The sequence below is a fragment of the Galendromus occidentalis genome, unplaced genomic scaffold, assembly GCF_000255335.2.
Source record: "Galendromus occidentalis unplaced genomic scaffold, Mocc_1.1 scf7180000076381, whole genome shotgun sequence".
In the NCBI taxonomy this organism is placed as follows: domain Eukaryota; kingdom Metazoa; phylum Arthropoda; class Arachnida; order Mesostigmata; family Phytoseiidae; genus Galendromus; species Galendromus occidentalis.
The window spans coordinates 890,640-917,337 of NW_003804370.1; the positions used below are offsets into that span (position 1 = coordinate 890,640).

Sequence of the window (26,698 nt, forward strand, 5' to 3'; positions counted from 1 at the left end):
GACTGCAAAGGGGAATCGAGCTCGAGCACTTCGCCTCTGGGTGAATTCCGCGCCGTGGTTTCTGTTTGACTTCAAGCCGAAGTTCGGGGAGGGTACAGAAGCGGAAGGACGTGATTCTTGCGACCGACGTTCCCCTGGCAGATTCACGCGGACGTCCGACTCGACACGGATTTTCTTTCCGGCTATATTCTTATCAGCGTTATGATCGTCATCATCGGCCTATACCGTCATATCAAAGAGCGGCTCGACTATTTTTCCCCCATATACTATATTATCATCTTCCCAACTTCTGAGGATTATTGGGCCATAACCCGCACGGGTCCCGCAAATTTCCTGCACGCGTCCCGCCGACCAGACCGAATAACCTCTACTTTAATCCTACCCGGCACCTGGCGGTGTCATACCGGTGCCCCTTCTGTTCAGCTGCGTGCTTTCCAAAACGCGTGCACGCCGTCCTCATCTAGCTCGGTAAGTGTGCGCGCATGCGAAACAGAAGAAGACGGACCGAATGAGGCAAGGCTGCAGACAAAAGCTCTCGGTCTCTGAGGGAAACGACTTTTCCCGCAACCTTGTCCAGGAGCTCGTTCCCCTTGAGCGCAGCTCCAGCGAGAGCTCACCAGAAAAAGAGCTCGACAAGGGCCTGGCCGGTCAGGATTCTCGCTCAAGGAGTGCCCAATCGGTTTTTCGGTCGGAGTCTGCTCTCAACGACACACGACGCGCCCTCGCCGACGCGACACAGTGGAGCCGACGATGACCGCCTCGAGGTGATGAGGACCGAGGAGCGGCGCGACACCACCACTACTGTCCTGCTCTGTCTCCTTTCAGAACCCCCTCCTTTTCATTCTTGAATATTCAGTATAGATGTCTTTTTCCTCGAGCTTCTTCTTCCATAGAGGAAGAATGACGACGACAGGAGAAGCCCGTCAGACGGCTAGGCATTAGCTCACCGCACACTGGGCAAGAAGGAATCTATTTCATTCATTGTATTTTATTCACTCGATGTATTTTATTCAGACTGTTACCCAACTATGAAATATTGACAACTTCGATTACCGTGCTACCAACAATAAGCAAACAATCGAAGAGCGTCTTTTACCATCATTCCCTAATTCTTTCAGGGGAATAGAACGCCGTGTTGCTGTGATTCCAACCCGAGCACCGGGGAGAGCCTTTTGGCGGCAAACTTCCCAAAAGTTGCGGTTCGAAGTTCGAACCCATCCGATTCAATGAAGAGAACAAGATCAGGGGACCCAGCTCGCACAAGCACCGTCCCCTGGTCGAGCATTAATGAATCGGATATATTCACAGTGGAACCCCCCCCCCGCCTCCTGCATCCTTTCCGGTCGTCATCCAGCGGAACTGCAACAGTGGGAAATCAGATGATCGGACTCAGGGATTCGGCCGTCGATCCTTCGGTGTCGAGCCAGAATATGAACGACCGATAGAGCCAGACGTGAAATCCGAAATCGATGTCTTTCACAACGTGTCCGAAAGGAGCCGCATATAACACGAAGGAAGGTGCGCGAGCGACCGCCGAAGCCCGTATACGTCGCATGAGACATCTGGAGCGGCGCTTCATCTCGTTGTCATTTCGAAGGGCGCGAACCTCGGCTCGAGATCGAAAGCACACATGAGGACAATGGAAGTTCCATAAGCCCTCTGTGTGGACAACTCGGGACGCGGGTAGGACCGACGGGGATCTCCGGAAGAAAACACGTCTTTCAATTACACCTTGTGCTTATGCGCCCGCCTAGGATTCGCGTAAATGCAAGCTGGCAGGCAGCAGGCGGGCAAATACTCACGCGTACCTCCCCGCGAGCTTGTTTGAGGGGCGGATGGCGGTAGCGAGCGGACCACGTAACATGCTGCATTGGGAATGAGCCTCGTCCGCATAAGAATGGCAATGCGACAGAATGTTGCTCATGAGACAGTTGTAAAACTGCCATTTGCAGCTTTCCTCATGCTCCTTTCAGTCCACACAGGTTTTCCACAATTCTTCAGGGTTCCGCTCAAGCTATCCCTTCAACGGGGGCTTGAGTTGTTTGCTGCAAGTGCGTCGACTATGAGAGGGACCGATATTCGGAGCTTTTTCTCTACGAGCGGGAAAACGTTGAGATATCGTTCCCTGGGACTGATCGCAGCTGGATGAGATATTGGTACTCGACCCCGCCAGCAACGGTTTTACGTGACTCCACGACTTGAGGGCCTCCGATAAGCACACTCTGGGACTTCATGGAACTCGGGTGTATCACCTGACGGGATGTACGTCAATGCTCCAAATCGACATTGGCGGGACGCTCTCCAAATCCATTATTCGACTCCGGGGATCGCGACAGGTATTATTGAAGCCGGAAGAGAAGAAACAAGTGAGGAATTCCAAGCGGAAACTGTGTCAGTATACCCCTCAGGGACTGATCCAAAGGAGTCAATATCCGAGTCTCGAGATCGAGGGACAAGAGCTCTGGTTAATTCGGCGGACCTTTTTTTGGCTGATCAGAATTTGCTAAAGGCGTTCCATGATTCCGAACTCAGCTCGAGAAGCGGCTCGTCTCTGTCTCCAAACTCCAAACCTCTAACCTCTCGGAATCGCAGAGCCGGCGCGTTTCCAGTCGGGTGGGGAAACCGGTTCCCGCAGACACGTTGGACTTTTTCTCTCAAGATTCCTACCTCTTAAATCCAGCTGATTCCTTGAAGTCGGTAGTCCGACTTGTCACACTAGTTCCGAAGAACTTCCAGCAGTGTAGCACTAAATTTATAGGATATTCCTGTAGATCTGAACTCCGGTTTGGTTCGTTCACCTGTTGAGGCCCTAGCTGAGAAAATCCTCGGGACTCAAACGTGAACTCGAACGCGCTGTCGTATCACTCTCAGAGTATGAAACAACGAACGACTCTTAGGATTCCAAGCGTGGCCACAGTCAATATTTTATTGTCATGATGCACGACTAACACGAACGCTCTCGAAACAGCGTGACACTCCTCGTCAACACTCAGGACGATGTGAGCAGCTCAGGAGATCGAGCAAAGTGAAGCAGTCCAGCCACAAGAGGGCGTTCTGATCCTCGCGCCCTCCGGTGTTCGAGAGCCAAACTAGGAGTCCTGTGCCCGAGCTTTGCAGCACGTTGCCAACTTCTCGAGTGGGTAGTCTACGCAGGAAGGCAGAGCCTTGACCTGCACAAAAAAATAAATCTTGCTCCAGAAGGTCGGGACAAAAAAACATATTTACCCTAGGGTTGGGGCGTTCATCCAAATGATGATACGGCGTGTCAGCTGAGCCGTCCCACAAAACTCACATCCGCCGGCTAAGACAGTCTCTACCGCGTTGATCAGAGAAGGTCATATGACATCGAACTTATCGGTTCCGCTGATCGACAAGGGTACGTTGATCTACTCCGAAGAATTATCGGAATGAGACGAGAAACTCTACTGCTTGTCTCTGATCCGTAGACTGAGTGATTTCATTCAAAGTCTCGATCCCAATAAATTTTAACACATGAAGGATAAGACCCACAGCATGTGAACCATGCGTTTCTTACGCATCGAGGAACTTCGATGGTTTTGGTTTTCAAAGAATCGCCCAGAACGAGCTCAAGAATCGGCTTTCGCTAAAATCAACATCATTAGACGGAAGATTCATCCGCAGAATGATTTATCCCGGCTAGATAGAGCGAAGGGCTTCTCAAGTGGAAAGGAAAAAAATGAATGCGATGGTCTGATGGCCGCACTCCAGCAGCTGCAACCCAATACGAGCCAGCCGTCCCAGGGTAAACAGTGGGTAATAAAGGCCCTCCTTGACATATGGCGACCTACCCTGTGGGGGATATTATGTATTTATTACCACTGGGAATTGGCGGCTATTTACCGACTGCAGTGCCACATACTGAGGCGGATAATTAAATGGTGTTCACGGTATGAAGCATATGTATGTGATGCAGATGTCGAGATCTTCCCAACGCCGATCACAATCAGGAGTACCCACGAGTGAAGGCGGAACCGGATCGGGTCAATTCATTGGCAATCAGCAGAGAGCTGATTCGGTCATGATGAGCTTCGAGAACAAGTTTCGTCCATCCAAAAGATTACGTTCATAGTGAAGTGCGCCCCTCTCTGGAGGAACATGCTGGAACCGCTTGAAATAGGTCTTGAGACTAACGATCTCATTGAAGTGAATATCCGAGTGCTCCACGGCATGAATAGGTCACGAAATGAATTCGTTGCCTGATGGCTTGTCCGTTTATAATACCTCTCGGCTGCTGGCTGCCTTCTGACCGTCGAGACTGGTGGTCGCCAGTCATACGAGCAGGGCCACTCTTGGCCAAAAAATGAATCCCTCAGGGTCGGTTGTAACCCGAAGCGCCTGCCAGTCCGCCCTCCGCAGACTGCCTGCTTGCCCGTGAGTCTGTCGGCCTGTCCCGCTCAGTCAGTCTATCTTCCCACTCGCCTTCCCGCGCCCCAGCGGTATCCCCTGCTCCCCACAGTGTATCGCCCAGGCAAGCCAGCTAGCTGGCTGAGGCAGCTTCAGTGTCCATCAAGAAATGACTCATGTCGTCCGCTCCCTCGGCACCTTCACCGACTATCATGCAACACATTTCGCCTCGGAACCGCGGCGAAACAAAGCCGAGCTCTCATTTGATCCCCGAGCGCGAAATCCGTGATTCAATGTTCGAAAATCCGGATGGTCTGACGATCCGAAAGAATAATATATCTCATTCTCCCTCCGCAAAGCCCCGCATTCCGGACTACCAGACTCTGAGATACGGCAGAGCCCATACACCATAGTCAGGAGGTCGGTTTTATTCGATAAATAATTGATAGATATTCATCACCTAGATTCATAGCTGAAGAGGAATCGATGCCCAGGAGCGCCTACCTCATGGCTTTGAAAGGCGAGGCACCAAAAAACCAGCCTCGCTCCTTATGTTCAGAAATTTCAGGTCATAGATATCATAGTTATCCACAATTCAGGTCAAAGAGGAATAAGAAAATCTGGGTCGAGATTTATTCATCGGATGTGAGTGGAAATATACTTGACTTAGGAGAATCATGGAATTTAGATCAGAGGATCCAGCTCACCTCATACCGGGACGCCGCACGCTGCCGCAGTTTTATCTGAATTTCTGCAACGACGCTCCCAGAAAACGGACCCGATGGCAGGCATTCGAGTTGAGTAAGTCGGCTGGCTCACCGTCTTCTCCTTTGAATCAGCTGTAGCATTGGGTCGGTATTCAAGGCTTCAATCGTTCCCTGAATATCTCGAAGATAAGCATCCCGTGAACAGCTCCAGAGGGCAAATGCATATTGGCTGGAGCGATCAAGTCCAGAATCTGCGAATTGCTCCCCAGCTAGAATGCAGCCGGGCAACCAAGCGAGAAGGCTTCTCTAACGAATCGGAATCCTCGATACGGAGACGGAGAATTCGCGGAGTGGCATGCAGAAGTAGAGCAACACACTCTCCTTAACGGCCCATCCCAGAAATCTTCGATGGCTCGGAGAGAGCCACAACTCGGGGCTTTACCATGGTATTTGTGTAATTTTCTCCGAGTATTTGACGACCAACACGGGGACAAAGCGCAGTTCCGCGAAGAACTTAATGCTTTACGCGAATCGGCCCCGCGGAAGCATCAGCCCTTCGGAGCGTTGCTCACAGCAAGGAGGAAGTCTGGTCCTAGGAGGAACAGACGACCGCAGAACACACCCCATCAATTTCATCCGAGCACTCAACTCCTTAACAGCGCTGCAGTGAAAGAGAGCTGCCGCGCCATCAATATCTTCCACCTCTCGATGCGGGATGGATAAAATCCAGGAGCGGAGCCGATTTCTTCTTCTTCGTTCATCTCCTCTCTATCCGCAAGCAAGCAACGATTTCCCCTCGCGCAGGCCATCATGGCTCAATGCAGGTCTGTGCGGGAGTCTGTGTCTCCTTCCCGCTGAATGTCTCTGCCACCAGGAGCGGGATGTGTCCGCTTTCTGCGCAATCCTGACCATTATCTCTCTTATCGCACACCACATTATGGTTCTGCTGGCCTTTTTCTCGTCTCCCCGCGATTTCAATTCTCTCGTACAGAAGCCGCTTGCTGACTTAGCGGGCGCGCAAACAAGAGGGAGGGAGGGACGCTCCTCTCCTCTGGGCCTCTGTTCGATAGCCTTCTTGAATTAGCGAATAATCTCTGACACTTTTGAGGTGAAGCACTCGCGGGCGAATTTAATCAAATATATCCGGGGTGAGACATTCCGGTGGCCACTTACTCGATACATTCAAGCCTTCCATTCCATCTCGAGCGAGAGTGCATCGCGGAGTGAGTCTTTGTCTGTTCGGTGAATGAGTCATCGGATGCAGATGAGTGGAATTAGTGGTGACCGATACCGTCAATATCATCACCCTCAATTTATTCGTACGATTCCCCATATCGTCCTGCTGACTCGGAACCTCGAGGCAGACTCCGGTCGAAATAAGACTCCCACAAAGTACCCTTGAGTAAACTCGCGTAGGGTGCGTAGCTTCCCCGATCCTTTCACTTCTCTCTTCCTAGCGTTCGTTTCTCATAATGGCCGGACTCTCTGGACATAAACAGCCTTCACATCCATGAGCCGGAGAATCCAAATTGGCTGAAACTAGAAGACGGAGCACCACTGCGAGAAGCTGCAGCACCGACGGGAGCGATAGGAGAGGGCATTCGTAGCATCGTTTCACATGCCATTAACTTTTGGCTCAACTCCGGTTATGGATAATCCCTCGGTCACCCTCCGAGCGCTGGGGAGCGGAATCAGTTCAGGCTTGGTGGACGGGAGAACATTCGTTTGCTCGACCACTCGAGCGGCGGAGCTGAGACTGTGACCACGGACTCCTATTCAGCTGTTTCAGGCCGATCTGAAACCGAAGTGGAAACAATCAGACCTTAGACTTCCCTCCTCTCCCCCCCCGCGAAGCTGAGCAATCTGCTAGGCAACCCATAGAGTCGGAGTATGATGGTCTGACTTTAACTCTCAAATGAGTTCCTCTAGAGTTCGGAGGCATCTTGCTCCCTCGATATTTGTTTACATTCGATTAATAAGCGTTCAACGTTCCTTCTGGTGTCTTCTGTCATAGCTCCGTCGTCGAGATAAGGAAACCCGGCGTGGTTTGACACACATACCCGAGCGTTGTTTTTCGTCGCGGCGATCGGTCGTCGGTTTCTGCCGCGGCGACCGCTGCGACTTCCCTCATCTTCCATCTGCGCCCGATAAGCCAATGAGCCATCGTCTTTTGGGCCTGAAGCTTTCCCGCTTTGATATATATTTGAGTGTGTGTGTATTTCCACCAATATATCTATCCTGTTCCAATAGGTGTTGTCATTGCTATTGTTTCCCCTGTGTTCCTGGGCGAGTGCACGGCTGTGCTAGTGAGCAAACGGGTGTTAATATCTTGGAGGGTGAACGTGGTGGTCGGTTTGAGGGCTCGTGAGGCCTCGAATACGAGCAGCCAGTGAAGTGGCTCGGGGATCGGCCGTGCTTTCATTGTCGATATGACACCAATTTTCATCGTCGTCCTCGTCCTCCTGTTGAGCTCGCCCCGATATGGGATCTCTTCGACGGCAGACGAGCCACCGCCATCGTCGACGTCGACGGATCGGCAGATAAATTTATCGCGACCGAGTCTAGTTTCGCAAATTGCCTCGAGCGTTAACTCGATATTCGGGACGGTGCAGCAGGGGCTCCGACAGTCGCTCCGAACGGTTCGCCAACTGATGCTCTCGGACCCGGACGCCGTTCTGGCGATGAATTCAATCGTGAGTATTCCGATCAGGAGAATCGAGAAAGATTCTTTCACAGAATGGAAGCCAAGCACGACAACTCTGAGCTAGACTGGGCTTCAAAAAGATCGCGTTCGGGGAGATATTCGGACTTGTTCGCGAAGCGTATTTTCTCCAATTCCATTTTCATTATCGCCTCCAGGGAGACTACGTCCGATACAACGGCTACACTTTTTCTGAGCATTTGGTCAGCACAACAGACGGAGTGATTCTGCAAGTGCATCGAATTCGGCGTGAAACGGCGTTCATCGCAAACCAATCGATACCCGTACTAATGCTACCTGGAGTGATGACATCGAGCTTCGATTTCATCGCGAACCTCCCACATCAGAGCGTTGGCTTTTTCCTTGCCGATATGGGATACGATGTGTGGCTGGGAAACTTCCGCGGGACGAGATATGGCTCTATGAGCAATAGCACCCATCCGAATATTTATAACGCCACGTAAGTGTCACCCCTTCCCTTAATACTTTCGTGGACTCGAGCCAGCTGAACTTCTACTCCTCACCGAGACGGGCGAATAATGTCACCGATCTCGTACTCGATCCCGCTTGGACCGTATGAAGATTTATTCTGTCGGTGTCAAACACCCGCTTGAGATATGATCCGTTGTGTTATGAGAGCACTCGAGTCCTCGTTGCGAAATTTCCGAGCCCGAGCTTCGGATCTGAAACATGACGGTCTGGGTTCACTTCTCCTCTCAGGCTTGACGACCAGGCACTCTTGGATACCCCAGCGATGATTGATGCCGTCCTAAACGAAACTGGTTTTAAGGATCTCCATGTTGTAGCGCATTCCAAAGGTGCTACCGGGCTGCTCGCTACGCTATCTGACCTCCCCGAATACAACAGCAAAGTAATCATGATATATGTACACAAGTATTCTCCCATGCTCGCGATTCGATCCTTTCTGATCGAGGGGATTCACTTGATTACTTCTAAGCATTATCTCGTAACTTCCCACAGGTAAGACTCTTCTCCGCCTTAGCCCCAGCTGTGTTCTTCCGGGATACGAGCCGCTTCCTCCGGGTCCTCTGGCGGGTGTCGCTCACGGAACCGATCGTAAGTGACTGGAATAGGATTGGAGATGGAGCACAAATATTCATCTCAGGTTTCAGTCTCCATGACTTATATGAGCAGATCTCGTCTATGATTCTCGTGACACTGCTTAAGGAGGAGGCGTATCTGTATTCCCGGGAATAAGCGTCGCTGAAAATCAAGTCCACGCAGTACTTGCTGAGTTCGAATCGAGTAATATTAGGATCTCACCGCCGAGAAGCCGCGTCGGCAACGGAATCTGTGAACTCAATCAAAGTAGATGGAAATTTGGTATTCGTCCTTGGATTTGCAATTCTGAATTCAGAGCGGCTCAAATCAAAAACGAGCAGCCAGAGGGCCGAGAGGACAAAATATCCATCAGAGGTCTCCGGCAATCCCTCGGAGGGCGACTTGGGGCGGCGGTGCGACACATCCGAAGCTCCTTTCCAACGTCGAGCTAATGATTCAAAATGGTCGAACCACAACCATTGACCCCGAACCTGAATCATATTTCAATTGACCCCGCGGCTCGCCGAACCAGGAGCCCGCCCGCTGGAACCCTGATCGAATGACCACGGAATTCTCCGTTTTCGGGCGCTAAATATGTCGTTTCGCTGTAGAGAGTGCCGTGCTAGATCCGGCATCGATGGGAAATCCCCGACTGCCTCGATCATTCGATTGGATTTAGGTGTATTTCGCTCTTTATCGTCTTCCAGAAAACCGTATTGAAGAATCTGATGTACGAGAATCGACCGATTTTCAACAATGAGCAAATTTTCGATCCATCGTACTGGTTCATGACAGCTCCGGTCTGCGCAATGACAGGTAATCTCAGAGGGATCTGTCGATAGACATTGTCGAATCAGCGAAAAAGGGAGAGGTCCCAAATGATATTCGCATCTTTTTCGCTCAAGGTCTACTTTGCGAGTCCGTGCTGGACATCATCGAGGATCCTTCTCTGCTGAGAGCAACGAACTACTATCGTCTGAACAGGGTCAGTACTTGATTATTGCGAATATCCATTTTTTCTCGTGGCGAATTCCCACCATGAGGAAACTCAGTCCTAGACTCAAGCCCCCTGGGACGCTCCAACCGGAGTATCCCCGCAGAACTTCCGCTTCGGAGGAAGAAATCTCTTAAGGTCTTCAGCACTCCGGAATTCGAATGCAGAAAAGCTAGCCACTCAGAAGGCTGGCTAGGATGAGCAATCCGACGGGCGGCTCAGCGGCGTCCTCCTCCCAAGAGTCAGCGTCTGCGTACGTTCAACAGGACCTCCGAGGTCCCAGAACAGCGACTCAGCGGGAGATACTGCAGCAAGTTCAGCGGCCGGAAGGAGCCACGCTGCGGAGAACTTCCCGCCGAAAATCTTCAGAGAAATCTCCAATTTCCCCGTCCTCGCAGCGATGAGTCTTTCAATCGGACCGACAAATGCTTTCCTTTACGATGGCGCCCCTCCGATGGAACGCTCTATCCGGCGAAGGCCTTTGATGAAATTTTTATATCAGCAAGTTTTTAGATTCAGTGCTCTCCGGTCCTCTGAACCTAAAGCATCTCTGTGGTATCAACGCGTGAAGATATCACAAGCTTCTAAAAACGGAGAATTTGTCCCGTTTTCAGACTCGGCTCGGCGTGATCATGTCACATTTCCCAGCGGGAACAACCTTCGCAAGTTTCCAACAGTTTTACCAGATTAAGGAGTCTGAACGATTTCAAAAGTTCAACTTCGATGACACGACCTGGATCGAGGCTATTGGCTCTCGACAGCGGAAGAAAACATCGAACCTCGAAGTTTACGGAAAGGTACGACGCCTGTTTCCCCAGCTACTCTCTCTTCGGAAATATGATCAGCGTTCAGCCCCCACGTTTGTGCACGGAAAAGCGGGAAGAACGTAAGCATGCAATATTGCAGGGCACCCCTCCCGAGTATGACCTTGCCAACGTGAATGTATCGATGCTTTTGTTCTACGCCGACAATGACGTCTTCGCGGGCCAGCACGACATCACTTTGCTCAACAAGCACTTTGGCCACCTCATTTACAACAATGGCAACTACCACATAGCCGTACAGAAATTCCTTCACATGGACTTCCTTTGGGGTCTCGACGCACGCCAACTGGTCTACGACCCGATGTATTATCAGATGAAGACTTTCGATGCGGAACGAGGTTCAGCCCGCAGCGATGAATCCCTCATCAAAGATTTGTACTACACCGTTTCTGGAAAGTCCTCGAATAAGCGTGCTTATTATGACCGCTTCCTCCAAAATAAAGGATAGTACTTCCGAACATCACATCAGTCCTACCCGGAGTTCCCGATCGGGTCCTGGTGCGCAAAAGTATTGTTTCCCTTCCCGGATGTGCTGACCTCCTCAGATCGCAGGCTCGAACCCGAAATTCCATTGCGGAGCGTAAGGAATCCACACCCGAAGGCTTGTCTCTGAGTAGGCGAGGCTTCCTGCAGCTATCTTGAACTTAAGGTCTGACATTCGTTCCCTCCGGGCGAGAGATCGAAAGCTAAGGTGATTCAAGTAAACAAAATCGAGTATTTATTCATGAGATCGCTTGTCTTCAATACGACGATACCGTACGGTTTTTGAGAAGGTATCCCAGCGGCTTCCAGGTTGGTTTCCACGAGGAACGAGCGGACGCTGGACGAGGCTGCTTGCGGGAGTTGGAGCGCTGACTCCGAGGTCTCCTCATCTGGAAAAGCAAACGTTGCTCTGCTATCAAACATGATCATTCCCCGAGTCTAGATTCAAACTCGGGCTTATGAAAAACCCTTCGCATCGATGTCTCCCTCTATATCCATGGCACGGTCTGCGTCGCGACTTGACACTTGACTCCCGAGAACCTGGAGGTGTTTGTCATCCTCGGGGACCTCGATATGTTCGAATTCTTGCGCATGTATCCAAATACAGCAGAATTCCCTCACAACGAACCGCGCGGGACCGGCAGAATCCGTTCTTTGTATACAATATTCGCTCAACTGAATGCTATCCAGCATTATTCCTACGGTAAGCCAGTCAGAGGGGAGGGGGACAGAGTGTTCGTTGTGCTGGAAATTCGTTGTAACGGTGTTCATTGCAACGAGATTTAACTGCGATGTATCTACAATAATTCCGACAGTCGGCACGACTTGACGTACGATCATGGGTCACCAGGCATGTCCGACCTTCCCAGTGAGGAGGCTCATCCTAGAACTGATGAGAGCCTGGATTGTCGAGCCCACTCGTGGAGGGGGAGGCTTTTCGACTCCTGAAGCATCTAAGACTCGTTGCGGGAGAGATGCTTCTCTCGAACAATAATCCGTTCCCGGCCAAAGAAGCCAAGTCGCTGTTGAGCGGCTCCGGGCGTGTGACCCTTGGGGAGGAGCGAGCTGTGGAGTGGGGATTCCCCCGATCGCTAACGCGCAAAGTTCCTCTGATGAGAAGCAGGGGAAGCATCCGCGCGCCACAACGCATCTCACGGACTTCATAATCGTTGAGAGGATCCTTTGGGTCCCTCTCTGGCATCGCCCGCAGGCCGCTCGCCATAGGTCAGTGGAATAGTTCGCGGGCCTCGGGAGCTCTCTGAGTACCGAAAATTCTGGCATTCTTTAGCAGCTCTCGCGAAGCAACTGGAGAGGATGATTGATCCTAGAAGTCGATCGTCGGTAGTTCTAGGCTATGAGCTGGGGCAGCGGAGAATCTCCGACCGCGACTTGGACTTCGGATGTTCGAAAGAGATTTTGTCGAATGGGATGTATGAATGGAGACCTTCTCGGAATGATAGGCTTCCCACGCTCGCGAGTCGGAGCCAATATAGAGGAAATCCGTCCGAGGCAGGGACGACTGCCTCCAGCATCGGATGGCGCAGCCTCGGGAGCCCCAGCCTTCGAAATCAGCGAGAATTCAAGGCCACAGCCAATTTTGCGGAGGTTTAGAGATTTGCCGCTGCTCACCGGCTCTCAAAACTCGGCACCACTTGCCGCGTCTCCGTGGAAGCTTCGGATAGATCTGGCTGCTCTTTGTACTTGTTTACCTGACCCTCCGAGAATTTCATTTCGTTCTACTTCGCCAGGTTGAGGGGAGAAGTCTCGGAATATCGCTGCCGATCGCATCGCTGCGAGGAGGATCAAGAGAGGTTTTGCATAGGAGCGGTTCGAGTTTTCAGAAATTATATTAGGCATCTCGAATGGAATTCCAGCCTCCATCCGTCGCGTCGGCTCGCCCGGAGATCGAGTCAACAGTCGGGGCTCATACCTGAAGACGATATTTGGGGCGACCTACGAGAGAATGAACGGAATGCCCATCAGTCTACCGTCTTGTATGGAAGAATGGGGTAACTTATCATCAAGATCCGCAACGAGCCCACGAGCTCCGCGGAGACAGTGACCCTTCGCGGCGGGAGGTAGAGATCGTACTTGACAAGGGAACATCTTATGTGTAAACGCCATGTTGGTCGCATGTTTTCTCGGTCATTGCGGGCATTCTTGGAATATGACCATTGATAAGCAGGGAGTGCTACGTAAGCGGACATTTCTATGGTGGAAGGCGAGAAAAAAGAGGACCACCAAGTGTTTCCTTCAGACAGTAGTCGACGCAATAACTAAATCACTGACTCCTGAAAACCGGCCCATTTCTTTCCGGCAGATCCTAGGGAAAGATTGGTGATCTTTCCTGAATCTTGATCACTGATCAAGATTCGAAATCCTCCTGGCAAACAACCGATACCTTCTGAAATGCTCAGTCTCCACATCAGGAATGAGTCCAGCCCAGTCGGTGCTCCAGGCTTAGATCTGGAACTCGCTCCGACGCGACGCGGACGGTCGAGCTCGATTGGAGGTCTTGCTGATTCAAAATCATTCAAAATCTGTGCAGCGTGTTCTGATCAATACTGGCTGGCAAGACTGGTGTGTCAATCGGCACGCTTGCAGCCGGGAGCTCCCTTCTGAACTTCAACGGAAATCGCTGAATCGGCCGTGAAGCGCAAGCAAAAAGGTAGAATTGAGTCGTCCCGAGAACCCGTGCGATGATATACGATCGATGGAGCTACCGATCCTTTGCTTGGAAGTGTATTCTTGTCTTCTCAGTCACTTGAGATCCTCTGAGAGACTGCCTGCAAATATTGAGGCAACATGCAGCACCTGGTAGACAAACGGGCGATCACTGCATTTGCCTCGCGGCTCTGCTCGCCGCGCCGCAGTGTTCCGCAGAAAAGACCACGGGCCGAATCTCAGATTCTCGAGATCAATTTGAAATCTCTCCCCGTCGTTTCTCTTGCCGACCGCTGACCGGAGGGCGGGCCTAGCACAACTCGAGGGCCAAGAGGCAAGGAAGAACAAAAAAAACAATCCGCACAAAATCGATGGAAAACCTGATAATCGGAGAAGACAGCTGAGGTATGAAAGACTAATATTTGAAGAGATTATGACCGATGGTTCTTGCCGGAGGCCCTTTTCGTTGTCACGTTCATAGAGGGAGCGGGGCAGGCACTCAGCGCGTCTACCTTCTCAGAATCGTGGCCGCCGGACATTACCAGGAGTATTGAAACCTTGGAATTCTGATCGAAAAATCCGGAAGTCTCCAACTAGGTCATATGAAGATGCTCTTCGAGCTTTTACCGAGGGCAGAATTCTCAATCAAAAGCTCATCCTCGGGTCTCCATCGGGACCTCTGAGGAGCTCATTGCGGCTTTGTTCGGAGCGTCTTCCTGTGGATCTCCGACGCCCCAACTCACAAGATGTCCGTTTCCAATATTAATATCTCACTCGTATATACAGTACCTAAGCGACAGAGTTTCTCGTATTTCTCAGCTTCTGATTTATATTTGGCCTACGGTCCGACTGAGCTTCGATCGAAACCAAGAGAAGCGCTCTGAAAGAAAAGATTCCGATCAGGACTCAATCGATCTTTGATTCAACACCGAAAACCCCCAATAGCAGGACGTGCTTAGCGATCACGAGGTCTCGACCTGCGAGGCTTCCTTCATACTGCACATTTTCTCCCTTTGAATTCCCTGTGAGAGAGACGACGCTCCGGTCCGGTTCCAAATATAATTCGGCACCTTCCCGATCATATCCCTCACGCTCATTTCGATGGGTCTGATCTCGAGAAAGTCTCGAAGTGAGCGAGGAATATTTTTTGCGGAAGCCATCGATCGTTAAGTGTTGTTCACTCTGGAGCTACCTAAGTGGCGCCCCGTGTTGACGTCACCAAGTCACAATTCTCCGCTTTTCACGCTCGAGTGCTCGAGTTTCGAGAGTATGGCAAGTTCGTGCCTCAGAGGGAGGGAGTCGGCTGGCCATAATAACAGGCTTTGTTTTATGAAATAGTTGACGATGTTTTAATTAGTGTCTGCTCGATAATTGACGCGAACTCAGCTGATATCTGGTCAGCTAGTAATAAAGTCGTCAACAAGCTCAATATCGGCGCGCGCTCGCGAACACTCCCAATTTTCATTCGGATACACGCTGCCTCGAACGCTGCTCCTCACCCTCACCATATAATTATCACCTCGTTCAGAGTCTTTTGGAAACTGCATTGGCTCATTGTCGAGAGAAGTCTCACCCCGTAGTGATGAAGTTTATGATGCTCATTAAAATGCTCGCTGCCCCTCGAGATTGATTAGCCGCGTCATCAATTTTCTGGAAGTTTACGTCCCTTGTGATGGAGGAACATATCAGCGGGGAATCGCACCCCCATGATAGGCACACGCGGTTGCAAGCCTTAGCCGGGGAAGGACCACCATGGCTCCACCACGACACAGTTCGACATCATTGCATCCCGCCCGCCGGTCAATTATCTTGTGCTTATCATGCTCGGATACTCATTCGATGAACAGGTCGAGGCGTCGCCGACAAAGAAGCTATCCGATCGAGTCTCCGAGTACCGAGCAGATGAGCGGCGAAGATGATGGTGAGTATCTAGCTATAAAAAGACACATTGGCGAGCTCTTAGTCGAACCACGAAGATTTGAAACTACACGCTTTGACGCTTATCGATAAGATGCTCGATTCGTAATTCCGAGGCGGAATGGAAATGCGGGTATCGCAGATCGATCCCGACTAACGCCGATATATGCTCTTCGACGAAACAAGTCTGCAGGTGTCGTTTCCTTATCTCCACGACAAACGATTCCTCAATCTATTGTCGAAAGCCCTCGGCGATTAGATTCGATTTTCCTTGATACCGACACACTCACGCTGGTCCAGGTCCTCTCGATTAGCACAGATCTCCATGGCGCAAGGAGGGCCCGCGAGCATCATCGGTCCAGATCCGGAATCTGTCCTGTATATGATTCCTACGCATCCTAAAGAATCGTGGTTCTTATGCAGGATCTCTTCGTTCGTGAATGATCAACATCGACAGCTATCCTCATCCGTACGCCTTTTGAAACCGCGGCTAAATAAATGAAGGGGGATATATGAGCTCGGCCGGGGCTAGCCGGAAAATCCCCCGTGAGCGAGAGTTTGATGTCCAAGGGAAACGACTGTATTCTTCACTCGCAGAATCGAAACCCGATTTGGATCCGGATCTCAAGTTTATCGCGATCAGTTTTTGGTTATGATCATTACCGAGACACCCTGCGCCTCATTTTTCATTTTGACTGTAGCATATATTGAAAGTATTATGAATGTATACCATAGATCCGCTCCCATCGAATGACACAAATGATGTCTCAATCCTAGTGCTCGGAGTGCCGCATATAAGGGATGTTTACGTTGGCGCCTTCGGAAACGAAGTCCCCTATTGTCGCGGAGCCTGTACAGGAACGAATGGTTCCTCAAACGCGAGGAGAGATGATCTAGGTAGGAATGTCACTCTCTCCGCACGTCTTGAAATACGTAGTTCTAAGCAAGTTGGCGATTCGACGCTGAGCAATCAAATGTGCAACCTGAAACTTCGCGTAGACTATCCAATGATAAGAGGTATTCCATAGTAAAGACAATCATCGGCATATTTCTCAAAGAGTTTCTCTCCGTATTTCGACTGCCGAGTGAGGTCCGGATATGGACGCTTCTCTCTCAACTCTGGGTTCTTCGTCAGACTTCCGGCTTTTGTTCAATCCCTCTGGGGATTTTCCAGTGCAACAGATCGTGTATGTGAGCAGAAGTGCCATCACAGCGGTCTGCAAGGCGTTCACGGCTACCACTGCTTCAAAAGGGTAATTGTTGAGAATCATACCTGCCATGACAGGTCCAATCGTGCACCCGATCGAGGCCGCAGGTGTGAAGATAGCTGACAAGGCTGCGTACGTCCATTTAGTGTTCTGACCATTAGATATACATTCCAGAGAGTGCATGTAGGAGCATACGAATGAGGGTCCGGTACCCGCGCCCAACAGAACTTGGGATAATATGACGATTCCTTTAGTCTGCTTGACTGGTACTAGGGGTCCCAATAGTACCAGTGCCACAATGGAGGTAATCAGGCCAAGCAATACGAAATATCGAGGATCCGAGATTTTCTTCGAGAGGAATCCAAATACCAAGCTCGAGATCGCGTACATCCCTCCGGCGTAGAAGAATAGCATGCCAGACTCGGTAGCATCCATGCCAAACTCCACATTTAGCTGCCGAGCAAGCGTCGACTCGTTGAACGATATCAAGACGTAAGCGCTCATTGAACTCAGCGCGTTGACGATTACCGGGAGCTTCCAAGCGGACCGTGTACCGTTATCCTGCGACGTTTTCTCCTCTGACGCCGGCGATACGTGTTCAGGGAAGAAGCCCACTGCCAGCATCGTCGCGGAGAGTAAGGCACCTCCCATCACCCAGAAGGGCATCGGGAACCCTCCGAAGTCGTACAGGATCCCGCCAAGGGCTGGACTGACCACCACCGAAATTCCGTGAATCGTTTCAAAGAGCGGGATGACGATGTGATTGATGTCATTGAGCTCCTGCCCAGTGATCACGTAGAGCATTATGATGCCCATCGCGGAACCGACCGCTTCCAGAATTCGAATGATCAGAGAGCCGAAGAAGAATTGATTGCCTTGCGGGAATCTGTGCGCAAATGAGAGCATGAGACAGAACGCGGCGTCGATCGTCCATGCGGCGAATAGGATCGTTTTATCTTTGAAGAGCTTCAGATTGACGAGTTTTGCCGCGGGAGGGGTCACAAAAACCATCACAAAGCAATAGCACCCCATGATGATTCCATACTCGGCCGAGGTAAGTCCTTTCACATCGAGCGCGTATAGATTGAAAAACGAGTTTATGTGGCTGAAGGTCGCACCTTGGAGCAGTCCCCCGAGGCACAAGAAGGTGAGTACACATAATTTCCGTCTCCATTGCAAGCGTGGGGGTTTTGCACCGGCTTCGGAATGCCTCCTCCTCAAGGACCCTGTACGGTTCATCAGAGACCACACCGTACACCGTCTGCGCGCGTTCCCGGCTTCTTCCGACGACGACGGGTCGACTCGGATCGATCCGCCTGCCCGCTCACGCGAGGTTCCCTGGTTCACTTGTTCGCTCGAGCGCTGATTGCTGAAGACGATTTGAGACGAGAGCGCGGAGTATTTCGAGATGTTCCCCCATCTTTCCACAGTTCCTTTGTTCACTCACTTACCGGATATGATCGATAGCTGGTGATTCTAAGATTTGCTAACCTTCAACTCGAGAGGGCAACCTGCGGGAGAAATCGTCATTCCGCGAGCTCTCGTTCACCGGCGATCGCAGGGTGTGCGGGAAATCTGCCGCTGTTTGCTGAGTCAGTCGAAATTCTATTCGTTCATTCAGCGAGATCACGTTCGAGAGGCGGAGCGGTGGAAGTAGTCATCATTGGGATGCGAGTGACCGCACCTTGGAGCTCCGGAGCGCGAGATGTATTTTCGTGCAGGGAGATCACAAAAATGCAAGATGTTCTCCAGGATGATTGCCTGATCCCAGATCATCCTCCATTCGTTGCCCGAGCCCCATGAATTCACAGATTCGAGACCGTGAAGAGCTTGTAGGGCTCGAATTCTTCAGCTTTCGCACTTCTTTAACCCTATCCATCCTTGTCTCAATTAATCGGGCTATCTATGTGTACACGACTAGACGAACGGAGATCCACCAATGATGAAGGGAAGTCCGGGCCCGGAAGGTCCAGCGGCCGCGCGATATCGGACGGAATTTCGACGTGAGAGAACATGAGGATAAGCAGACCTGCCGTTGACTCCGGAGTGACTCAGGATAAAAGTGACCAGCTTCGATAGTCGATGGCGATTGAGGGTGAAATGACATTTCGGACGTGGCCCGGGGTTGTCTTCGTCGCTCATGCGCCTGCGTTGTTTTTCTTCCTTTTGTTACCGTTCGTTCCCGGAAGAGGAAACCACGCCATGTATTTTGATCCTCGATCCATGCTTCGCTTCGGTAGAATCCTCCACAAACTATCACTCCGAGACGTAGTTCTACTATCAATTCTGAATCAAATCACCAGAGCCGCTTATCGCCCGATTACACGCGGAGCTCGGCCAGGTCAGAAGGTCAGACACTGCCTAAGATGCCTCAGAACGAAACATAAGTTGCACTGCTAGGAATGCATTTTATTCTTTTATCATGCCGAAACTCTCGCGGCATCCTTTCTTCACAGCGTCTTGCGGTTGCTCATAAGGAGCCAATCTAGCCGGAATCGCGCCCGAGCAGATACGGGAAAAACCGCTTCGAAAATGCTGCTTCACTAAGAGTTCAGCATCTTTTGAGCTTCGTCACAGTGTTTGCTAACCCTCTCCGCCAAAATCCTCATTTTTCGGTGAGAGATCATCGATGGCTGTTCTCGTCGCAAATTCTCTCGAGACATTTCCTTCCTTTTCGTCCCATGCTATAGTCAAGAGAGGACTCCTTGGAAAATGTGCCCGGGAAATTGGTTTCCCCTCCACCCCTTCTACAGTTTCACCACGGCACTCGACACGCTTGCACGGTCCGCAGAGTTAGCCTGGTCGGTCTCCTTAAAAGTTTTGGTACCCATGCAAATTGTACAAAACAGCAAGATGGCCACCGCCACCGTGAGCGAAACATTCACAGCGACCACTGTCTCGTACGAGTAGTAATCGAGGATGAAACCTGCCATCAAGGGTCCTATCGTACAGCCGACCGACGTAGCCGGTGTGAATATCGCTGTGAGAGCTGCGTATAACTCTTTCGATTCTTTCCCCTTCGAGAGATATCTCAAAGACTGTATATAGGAGCATACGTAACATGGTCCGGAACCGATTCCGAGCAGAATCTGGGCCAGAATGAGGATCTCTTTCGATTGCCTGACTGGGATGAGCGGTCCCTGGAGCGTCAGTGCTACCAACGAAATTATTTGACCGATCAAAACGAAATACCGAGGGTCGAGTATTCGTTTTGAGACGAACCCGAACACCAGACTCGATAAGGCATACGTGCCGCCAGCGAACAGGAACAGCATGCCGGACTCGGTGGCACTCATCCCGAATTTGATGTTCAGTTGCAGAGCAAGTGTGGATTCATTGAAAGAGATCAGAACGAAAGCGTTCATAGCGCAGAGGACGTTGACGATCACGGGAAACTCCCAAGCGGTCCATATGCTGACGCTATCCGGAGCTGGATCCTCCGGGGAAAGCTTCCGTGGCTCGGGGAAGAAACTCAATCCCAGCATCGTCAAAGCCATCAAGGTCCCGCCCATGAACCAAAATGGCAACGGGAAGCCACCGACATCGAAGAGAATGCCACTGACTGCAGGACCGACGACGACCGACACTCCGTAAATTGTCTCTAGAATCGGGATTACTATGTGATTGATTTCATTCAGTTCTAGTCCTACGATTACGTACACCATCATGCAACCCATCGCACAGCCGCACGCTTCGAAAATTCTAAGAGTGAGCGATCCCAAGAAAAATGGATTTCCTCGTCCGAGTTTGTACACTAGCGACATCAGCAGACAGAACGACGAATCGATGATCCATGCGATGAAAAGGAGCGTTTTGTCCCTGAAATACTTCAAACTGACGAGCTTCGCCGTGAGAGGCGTGACGAAAACAACCACGAAACAGTACGATCCCATGATGATTCCGTACGCAGCCGATGAGATTCCTTTCACTTCGAGAGCGTACACGTTGAAGAACGACGTTATGTGACTGTAGGTCGCACCTTGGAGCAGAACACTGAGGCACAAAAATATCATAACGAGACCGCCTCGTTTCCACGAGAAACCCTTCGGAGAGCCCGAGGAGCCTTCGATGGCGGCGGAATCGGCAGATTTCGGAGCTGTTGTCACGGCGGTCATCTTCGGCTAAGTTTCAGCCGAGCTCTCGACTTAATCGCCTCGATTATCTTCCAACTCGCGTTCCGGGTTCGTACCATCCACTTCCACGTGTTTTGCTGGTTTCTTCGCTTGTCCAGTGAGAGGATCATTAAATTGATCACGCGTTGCAGACGAGCAGCCGACGTCGACCGAGGCCGGAGAAAGGGGACCCGCTAAACTCTGAGAGTCGTTGATAGATATGTGACACTGAACGTGACTCCGGCGAGTCCGCTATCTATTTTCCTTTTGCTTCTGGGGAAATGATTTCATTCACAGGCGAAAACCACTTAGAAAAGACTGATCAGGGATAAGGGGCGAAACACTCCCATTCCTCATTCGAGATGGCGCGTATATGAACACCGCTCCCGGGATTTTACAGGGAACCCTCCGGAACCGCCTTCCCTATCTGTCTCGCACTCTGTGTCGAATCGAAATTCCAACGCACTCCCTCATCTGACACTCGACCAAGGAGGTCCACTGTGGCACGAAATCGGTGTTTCACCAGAGGTGGCGGACGCTTGCTGCTTGTCTAGGTGAGCGTTGCAAGCTGCATTCGACTCGGTATCGGAAGCGAAATGGAGTCTTCCTTCGACGATTACGGCGAGCTGTAAACTCGTGCTGAGAGATATCCCTCGGACAGTTGTAAAGCCTCAAAAGAGTCAAAAACTTGCCGACGTCTCCTAGTGATGAGCACGCTGCCCGATGAGTAGGAGGGGGCGCTCAACCGACTTCAAAAGAGATTTTGATGATTGTATCGTGATTCTGCGGGAAACTGTAGCTGATGCTGGGGACGGATACGTTGCGAGTCCAAATTCTTCTCTCGTTTAGGAATTCGGCTGAAGAAAGAAGACATGCGCCCTTCCCCTGTTGCTCACCGCCCCGAGGAACCCGGGAAATCGCCCCCAACCAGACTTGAGAGTATTTAGCTGAGAGATTTTCGGAGTGAGGCAGATCGCTCGCCCTTGAAAGGATCGCTCATCGGTCCTATTTCGTAGTACGGCTGGAAGAGTCGGGCAGCCATCCTCCACTTGCGGTGAGGGACTCTCTCGGAGGGAGCCGACATACAACACAGAAGAAGGTTTATGCAATCGCTTTTTGAACTCCGCGAGTCATCCAATATCTCATTCCCTGATTCAAATTGAGGAATTCGAGGACGGGAGAGCTCTCATTCCCAGCTTCCCGGAGCGAACTCGTTGCGCTTTGACGGCTGGCCGGTCGAATCCTGACCGACTCTCCGTGTTTCTGTCGTAGGGATGTATGCCTGAAATTGATCATCTATGACGAGAAGAAAAATACTTTTATCAAATAAAGTAGCCCCGGACAATCATACGTTCGTTGTCCGGTGAAGGTGGGTGCAAGTCTTTGAATTTCAGCCTCTGCTCCACTCGACGCGTGTCGACCAGACGTCCTCGAACGATCGGGCAGTCGCTCCGAAATCGGATATTTCTACTGAGATTGCCTTGAGACGAAACTTGATAGGGCTCACATTCCAATCGCGTAGAGGAACAGTATGTCGGTCTCGGAGGCATTCAGGTTGAACCTGATCTCGAATCCCGATATGCATGGGGAGGGTCGACTCGCTGGAAAAGATCGGAATTGAGGCACTTGAAACCGACCTTTCGCAATTCTTGTTGATAATGGTATGCGGATCCGCGAAAAGTAAACATTCGCCCCTCCAGTCCGGGCTCACGGAGAAGGATATGCTTCCTGAAAGTCAGGGCCTAACTAAGAAGAGCATTGGACATAGGGATGCCCGTATGGAGAATTCAGAAGTCGATTATTCGCAGGCCACAGGCTGACTGACGCTGATGTTGCGTACTTTCCTCAGTGAGCCTGGATTGAAGTAAGCGAATGTTTGCTTGCGAGGGGCTCGCGAAATGCCCCCTGCTCCCTCCAGAGATCTCAGATGACGTGATCTGGAAAAATGTGATTGTGCCGACGCGACGCCGGATTTTCCGCGTACATCTGCCGAGAATTTTCAGGATTCTTTAGCGGGAACATTGAGACCGTCGATACAGCATGAGCCTCTGTGGAGTCAAATATACAAGATGAAAACTGAGATGTAAACGCTGTCGGGCAGATGCGGAAGCATCCCTGTCTTGAGCGAGATAGGGAGGATGCTCGTTTCGAGTTCCATGGATATGCCGTAATGATTGCGGTTAGCACCGCTTCGTGAGAACATTTTCCTTCACACTCTCACAGATAAACAGCTGCATTAGAGCATGGATTAGTATTCTCCCGAATCGGCGATGCTATTGACCACTGTCCACGCACTTCCCTCTGAGCGAGAGAGAGGAATGTCTCAACTCTCAGCCGGCTGCAATACTTCTCAGGTACCTGCTTACAGCTTACACTGGTTGTGGACTCTTGGCTCCATGTCTCGGCACCCGGCCCCGTTTTGGCCCTCCCGCGAGCTAACGATGCCGAGCTTCAACGAAGAGCTTCCGTGAGATTTGATTGCTCCTGGAGTCCAGTCATGTGGTAATGGATGCGTGAGGGTCCCTTTCTAGTACGGGGAGTGGTGATAGTTTCGAAGAAATCTGCCAAAGCGAGCGGAACCGACAGAAAATCCGAAAACCGAAGAATCGCTGGAATCGCGCGCAGACTTCCGGTGACCCCGAGAAGAGGTGGCTTCTAAGGGACGGCACAATATTGTTTTACGCGCTGAGTATTTCTGCAGTTCAACGGTATTCTGACGATCTCATGCACAGAAAAGGTCGCCAGATATTCATATGGCCATGTAACATTTTTCTGGCGACTAAACACGGTTGATCTGACGCAGACAGGCGAGCTCCAACTGGGCTGCACTGACTCGGATCGACACTCCCGCCGGCGGACTCCGCTTCTTCAGAAAGGTTTCATCAAGTTCCGGTCATTTGGGGACCGTCGAAGAGCCCGTATGATTGATTCATTTTTGACAAACCTCGATGACTTCACTTCATCACCTCGGGAAAGGGAAGTCGTGAAAGAATTCCCGAAAACCGGCCATGGTCATCTTTAGACTAGATCGAGACAGGGAGATCGCTCATTTCCTCAAACTCGATTCTCCGATTCCACAGTCATTCATTCCTCCTGAGGGAGCTTACGTGCGCGGCTCTGATAGTCCGCGCTGTACTTGAACAGTTCGCTTTGGATACGCCGAATATGTACCGACTGTGGTCGTATTATTTGCCCCATGAGCGGATCCGACGCCGAAAGACAAAACATGGCTCTCCGAACATCATACTTGTGGTTTATTGCTCCCGGGAACTACAATCCTTTGGAGTCTCGATCCCCAACCGCAACCGGGATGGTGTGAGTATGGAAGCGATCTTACGCAACCTAAACTGAGATCTGTTTCACGGGTGGTTCTGGTTTCGCGACCTTTCTTGGAGTTGCGAAAAACACAGTGGCGATCAGAAAGCCCATCATGCAAATAAGCTGCGCTGAAATGATCATCACCCCAGTTTTATATGAAAAATACTCCAGTATGAGTCCCGCCATCAGAGGGCCTATTGTGCATCCTACCGAAGTTGCCGGTGTGAACAATGTCGACAGCGCTGCGTAGGTGTCTTTGCTCTCGCTGTCGAGATACTTCAACGCTTGCAGAAACGAGCAGACGTACGTCGGTCCCAGCCCGAAACCCAAGAGCATCTGAGCGATGATTACGGTATTTTTCGTCTGTGTGATCGGGATGAGCGGTCCCTGTAGAATCAGGCCGATGATCGCAATCGAGTTAGCCAGGATGACAAGATAGCGCGGATCTGAGATCCTCTTCGAGATGTAACCGAATAGTAGACTAGAGAAAGCGTACGTGCTCCCTGCAGCGAAAAACATTCGTCCCGATTCTGACGTGCTCATGCCGAATTTCAAATCGAGCTGTAAGGCCAGCGTCGATTCGTTGAAAGAAATAATAACGAAGCCGTTCAGCGCACACAGTACGTTCACGATAATCGGGAGCTCCAAAGTCCGCATTAGGCCCTCCGACGGGTTGCATCCGTCATTTTGATCAGGTTTCACTGCTACAGGTTTTGGGAAAAATAATAAAGCCGACACCGTTAGAGTCGATAAAATGCCCCCGATAACCCAAAAGGGGAGTGGATAGCCCCCGTAATCATAGAGCATACCGCTGAATGCTGGTCCGATCATTACGGAAACGGCGTAAACTGTTTCCAGCAAAGGTATCACAATATGATTGATCTGGTTCATCTCAGTCGCGAGCACTATGTACAGCATGAAAAAACCAATCGCACAGCCGATTGCACTGCATAGGCGTAAAGTGAGGGTCCCTAGAAAGAAGTGAGTTCCCTCCTTAAGATGACTCGTGGTCGACGTCAATATACAGAATACAGCGTCTACTGCCCACCCAAGGAACATAACGTAGTTATCCTCGAAACGTTTCGAAGTCACAATTTTCGCAACTATTGGAGTCACGATCACGAAAACGAGGCAGTACGATCCCATGATGATTCCGTATTGAGTGGACGATAAAAACTTGTGCCGCACCGCATACTTGTTGAAGAATGACGTCACGTGAGAGTAAGTCGCTCCCTGGAGAAGGCATCCCAGACACAAGAAACTCAGCACGAGAGCGATTCTACGCTTAGAAGGCAAGGAATGCTCTGAAGCTTCTCGGGAACCTGTCCCATCCGTAATGTCACGGTTTTCCCCGTCGCAGGCATCTTCGAAGCTCATTTTTAGTGAGCGTTTCAGTCATCGAGTAAACGCTCTTCGAGAGTGGGTAAGATGATTGCTCAACGGAAGGAATCATTCGCATTGGTCAGCCCTCGCAAATATCTCGACGTTGAGCGATCTAAGAAGAGCAGCCACGCGGCGCATCGAAGGCCTGTTCATTTCAGTCGTCGGCCGCATGGATTCGAGAGCGATCGTTACCAGCTCCTTGGCGCCTGACGAATTTACCCTCAAATAGAGACCCGGAACTTCTCTTTGGGACTTCCAAGATCAAATGGAAGACTCGAAAGCGTGATTCTACAGTGGTTGGCGTTTTCTCACGTCAGTCTAGCCCGTTTCAACCGGGACGTCTTGAGCGGATCTCTCTCCTTGCTAGATCCGAGTCGAGGTCAGCTTATTGCTGCCGACGCTCTCGCATTCTCCGACAATGTTAGAGCGCCTTCCAGTACCAGCGTTTATCCAAAACCTCAGTACGCGATCGAAGCAAGCTGGGTAGAGAGGAAGATACGGCGGTAGCCGCCTAAAACGGTCCGTCGGTCACACCACAAGAGGCTGTGGAAGATGTGGACGTGTTTTCAACATACCTGAATCTGATCATATAAATATCTCATCAAATGCCAACTGAATAGAGCTCCTTGCAAAGAAGCCCTCAAATATTCGCCCTTGACTCATAAAAACTAGCGAGATGCGAAGCATCATGGAAAGTTGTGAGATTGTGCAGTGAGTTAAATGAAAACAATCACCATACCTCGAGCACGCTTCGCTCGAGGGATTACGGATATGCTTTCCGCGGTTACACGGAACGGCATCGTCTCCTAGACGCTTCGATGGGCGAGTCTGACTCTTTTTCCCTGGGTATGCAAACTCACTCAAATTTCCCCAGATTGAATTCATTCATCTCTGATCCATAAACAGGAATCCAATTCTCTGTGGGTGGATTAGATGTGGACGCTGATGACTTGGGTTCCG

At 50.9% G+C, this 26,698-nt stretch overlaps 4 protein-coding genes across 4 annotated transcripts; 1 reads left to right on the plus strand and 3 right to left on the minus strand.

Moving 5' to 3' along the window:
* Nucleotides 1-7,501: 7,501 nt before the first annotated feature.
* LOC100906247 (gastric triacylglycerol lipase) lies at nucleotides 7,502-11,101 on the plus strand. The gene is made up of 8 exons (XM_003739025.1): nucleotides 7,502-7,765; nucleotides 7,932-8,233; nucleotides 8,494-8,644; nucleotides 8,755-8,850; nucleotides 9,543-9,651; nucleotides 9,741-9,820; nucleotides 10,444-10,626; nucleotides 10,736-11,101. The coding sequence occupies exons 1-8, from the start codon at nucleotides 7,502-7,504 to the stop codon at nucleotides 11,099-11,101; spliced, it is 1,551 nt and encodes a 516-aa protein (XP_003739073.1).
* Nucleotides 11,102-16,769: 5,668 nt separating this feature from the next.
* LOC100906391 (MFS-type transporter SLC18B1-like) lies at nucleotides 16,770-18,164 on the minus strand. Its single transcript, XM_003739026.1, has one exon. The coding sequence runs from the start codon at nucleotides 18,162-18,164 to the stop codon at nucleotides 16,770-16,772; it is 1,395 nt and encodes a 464-aa protein (XP_003739074.1).
* A 1,508-nt stretch (nucleotides 18,165-19,672) lies between these two features.
* Nucleotides 19,673-21,040, minus strand: LOC100906537 (MFS-type transporter SLC18B1-like). Its single transcript, XM_003739027.1, has one exon. The coding sequence runs from the start codon at nucleotides 21,038-21,040 to the stop codon at nucleotides 19,673-19,675; it is 1,368 nt and encodes a 455-aa protein (XP_003739075.1).
* A 3,339-nt stretch (nucleotides 21,041-24,379) lies between these two features.
* LOC100906682 (MFS-type transporter SLC18B1) lies at nucleotides 24,380-25,770 on the minus strand. Its single transcript, XM_003739028.2, has one exon. The coding sequence runs from the start codon at nucleotides 25,730-25,732 to the stop codon at nucleotides 24,380-24,382; it is 1,353 nt and encodes a 450-aa protein (XP_003739076.1). The 5' UTR covers nucleotides 25,733-25,770.
* Nucleotides 25,771-26,698: the final 928 nt, after the last annotated feature.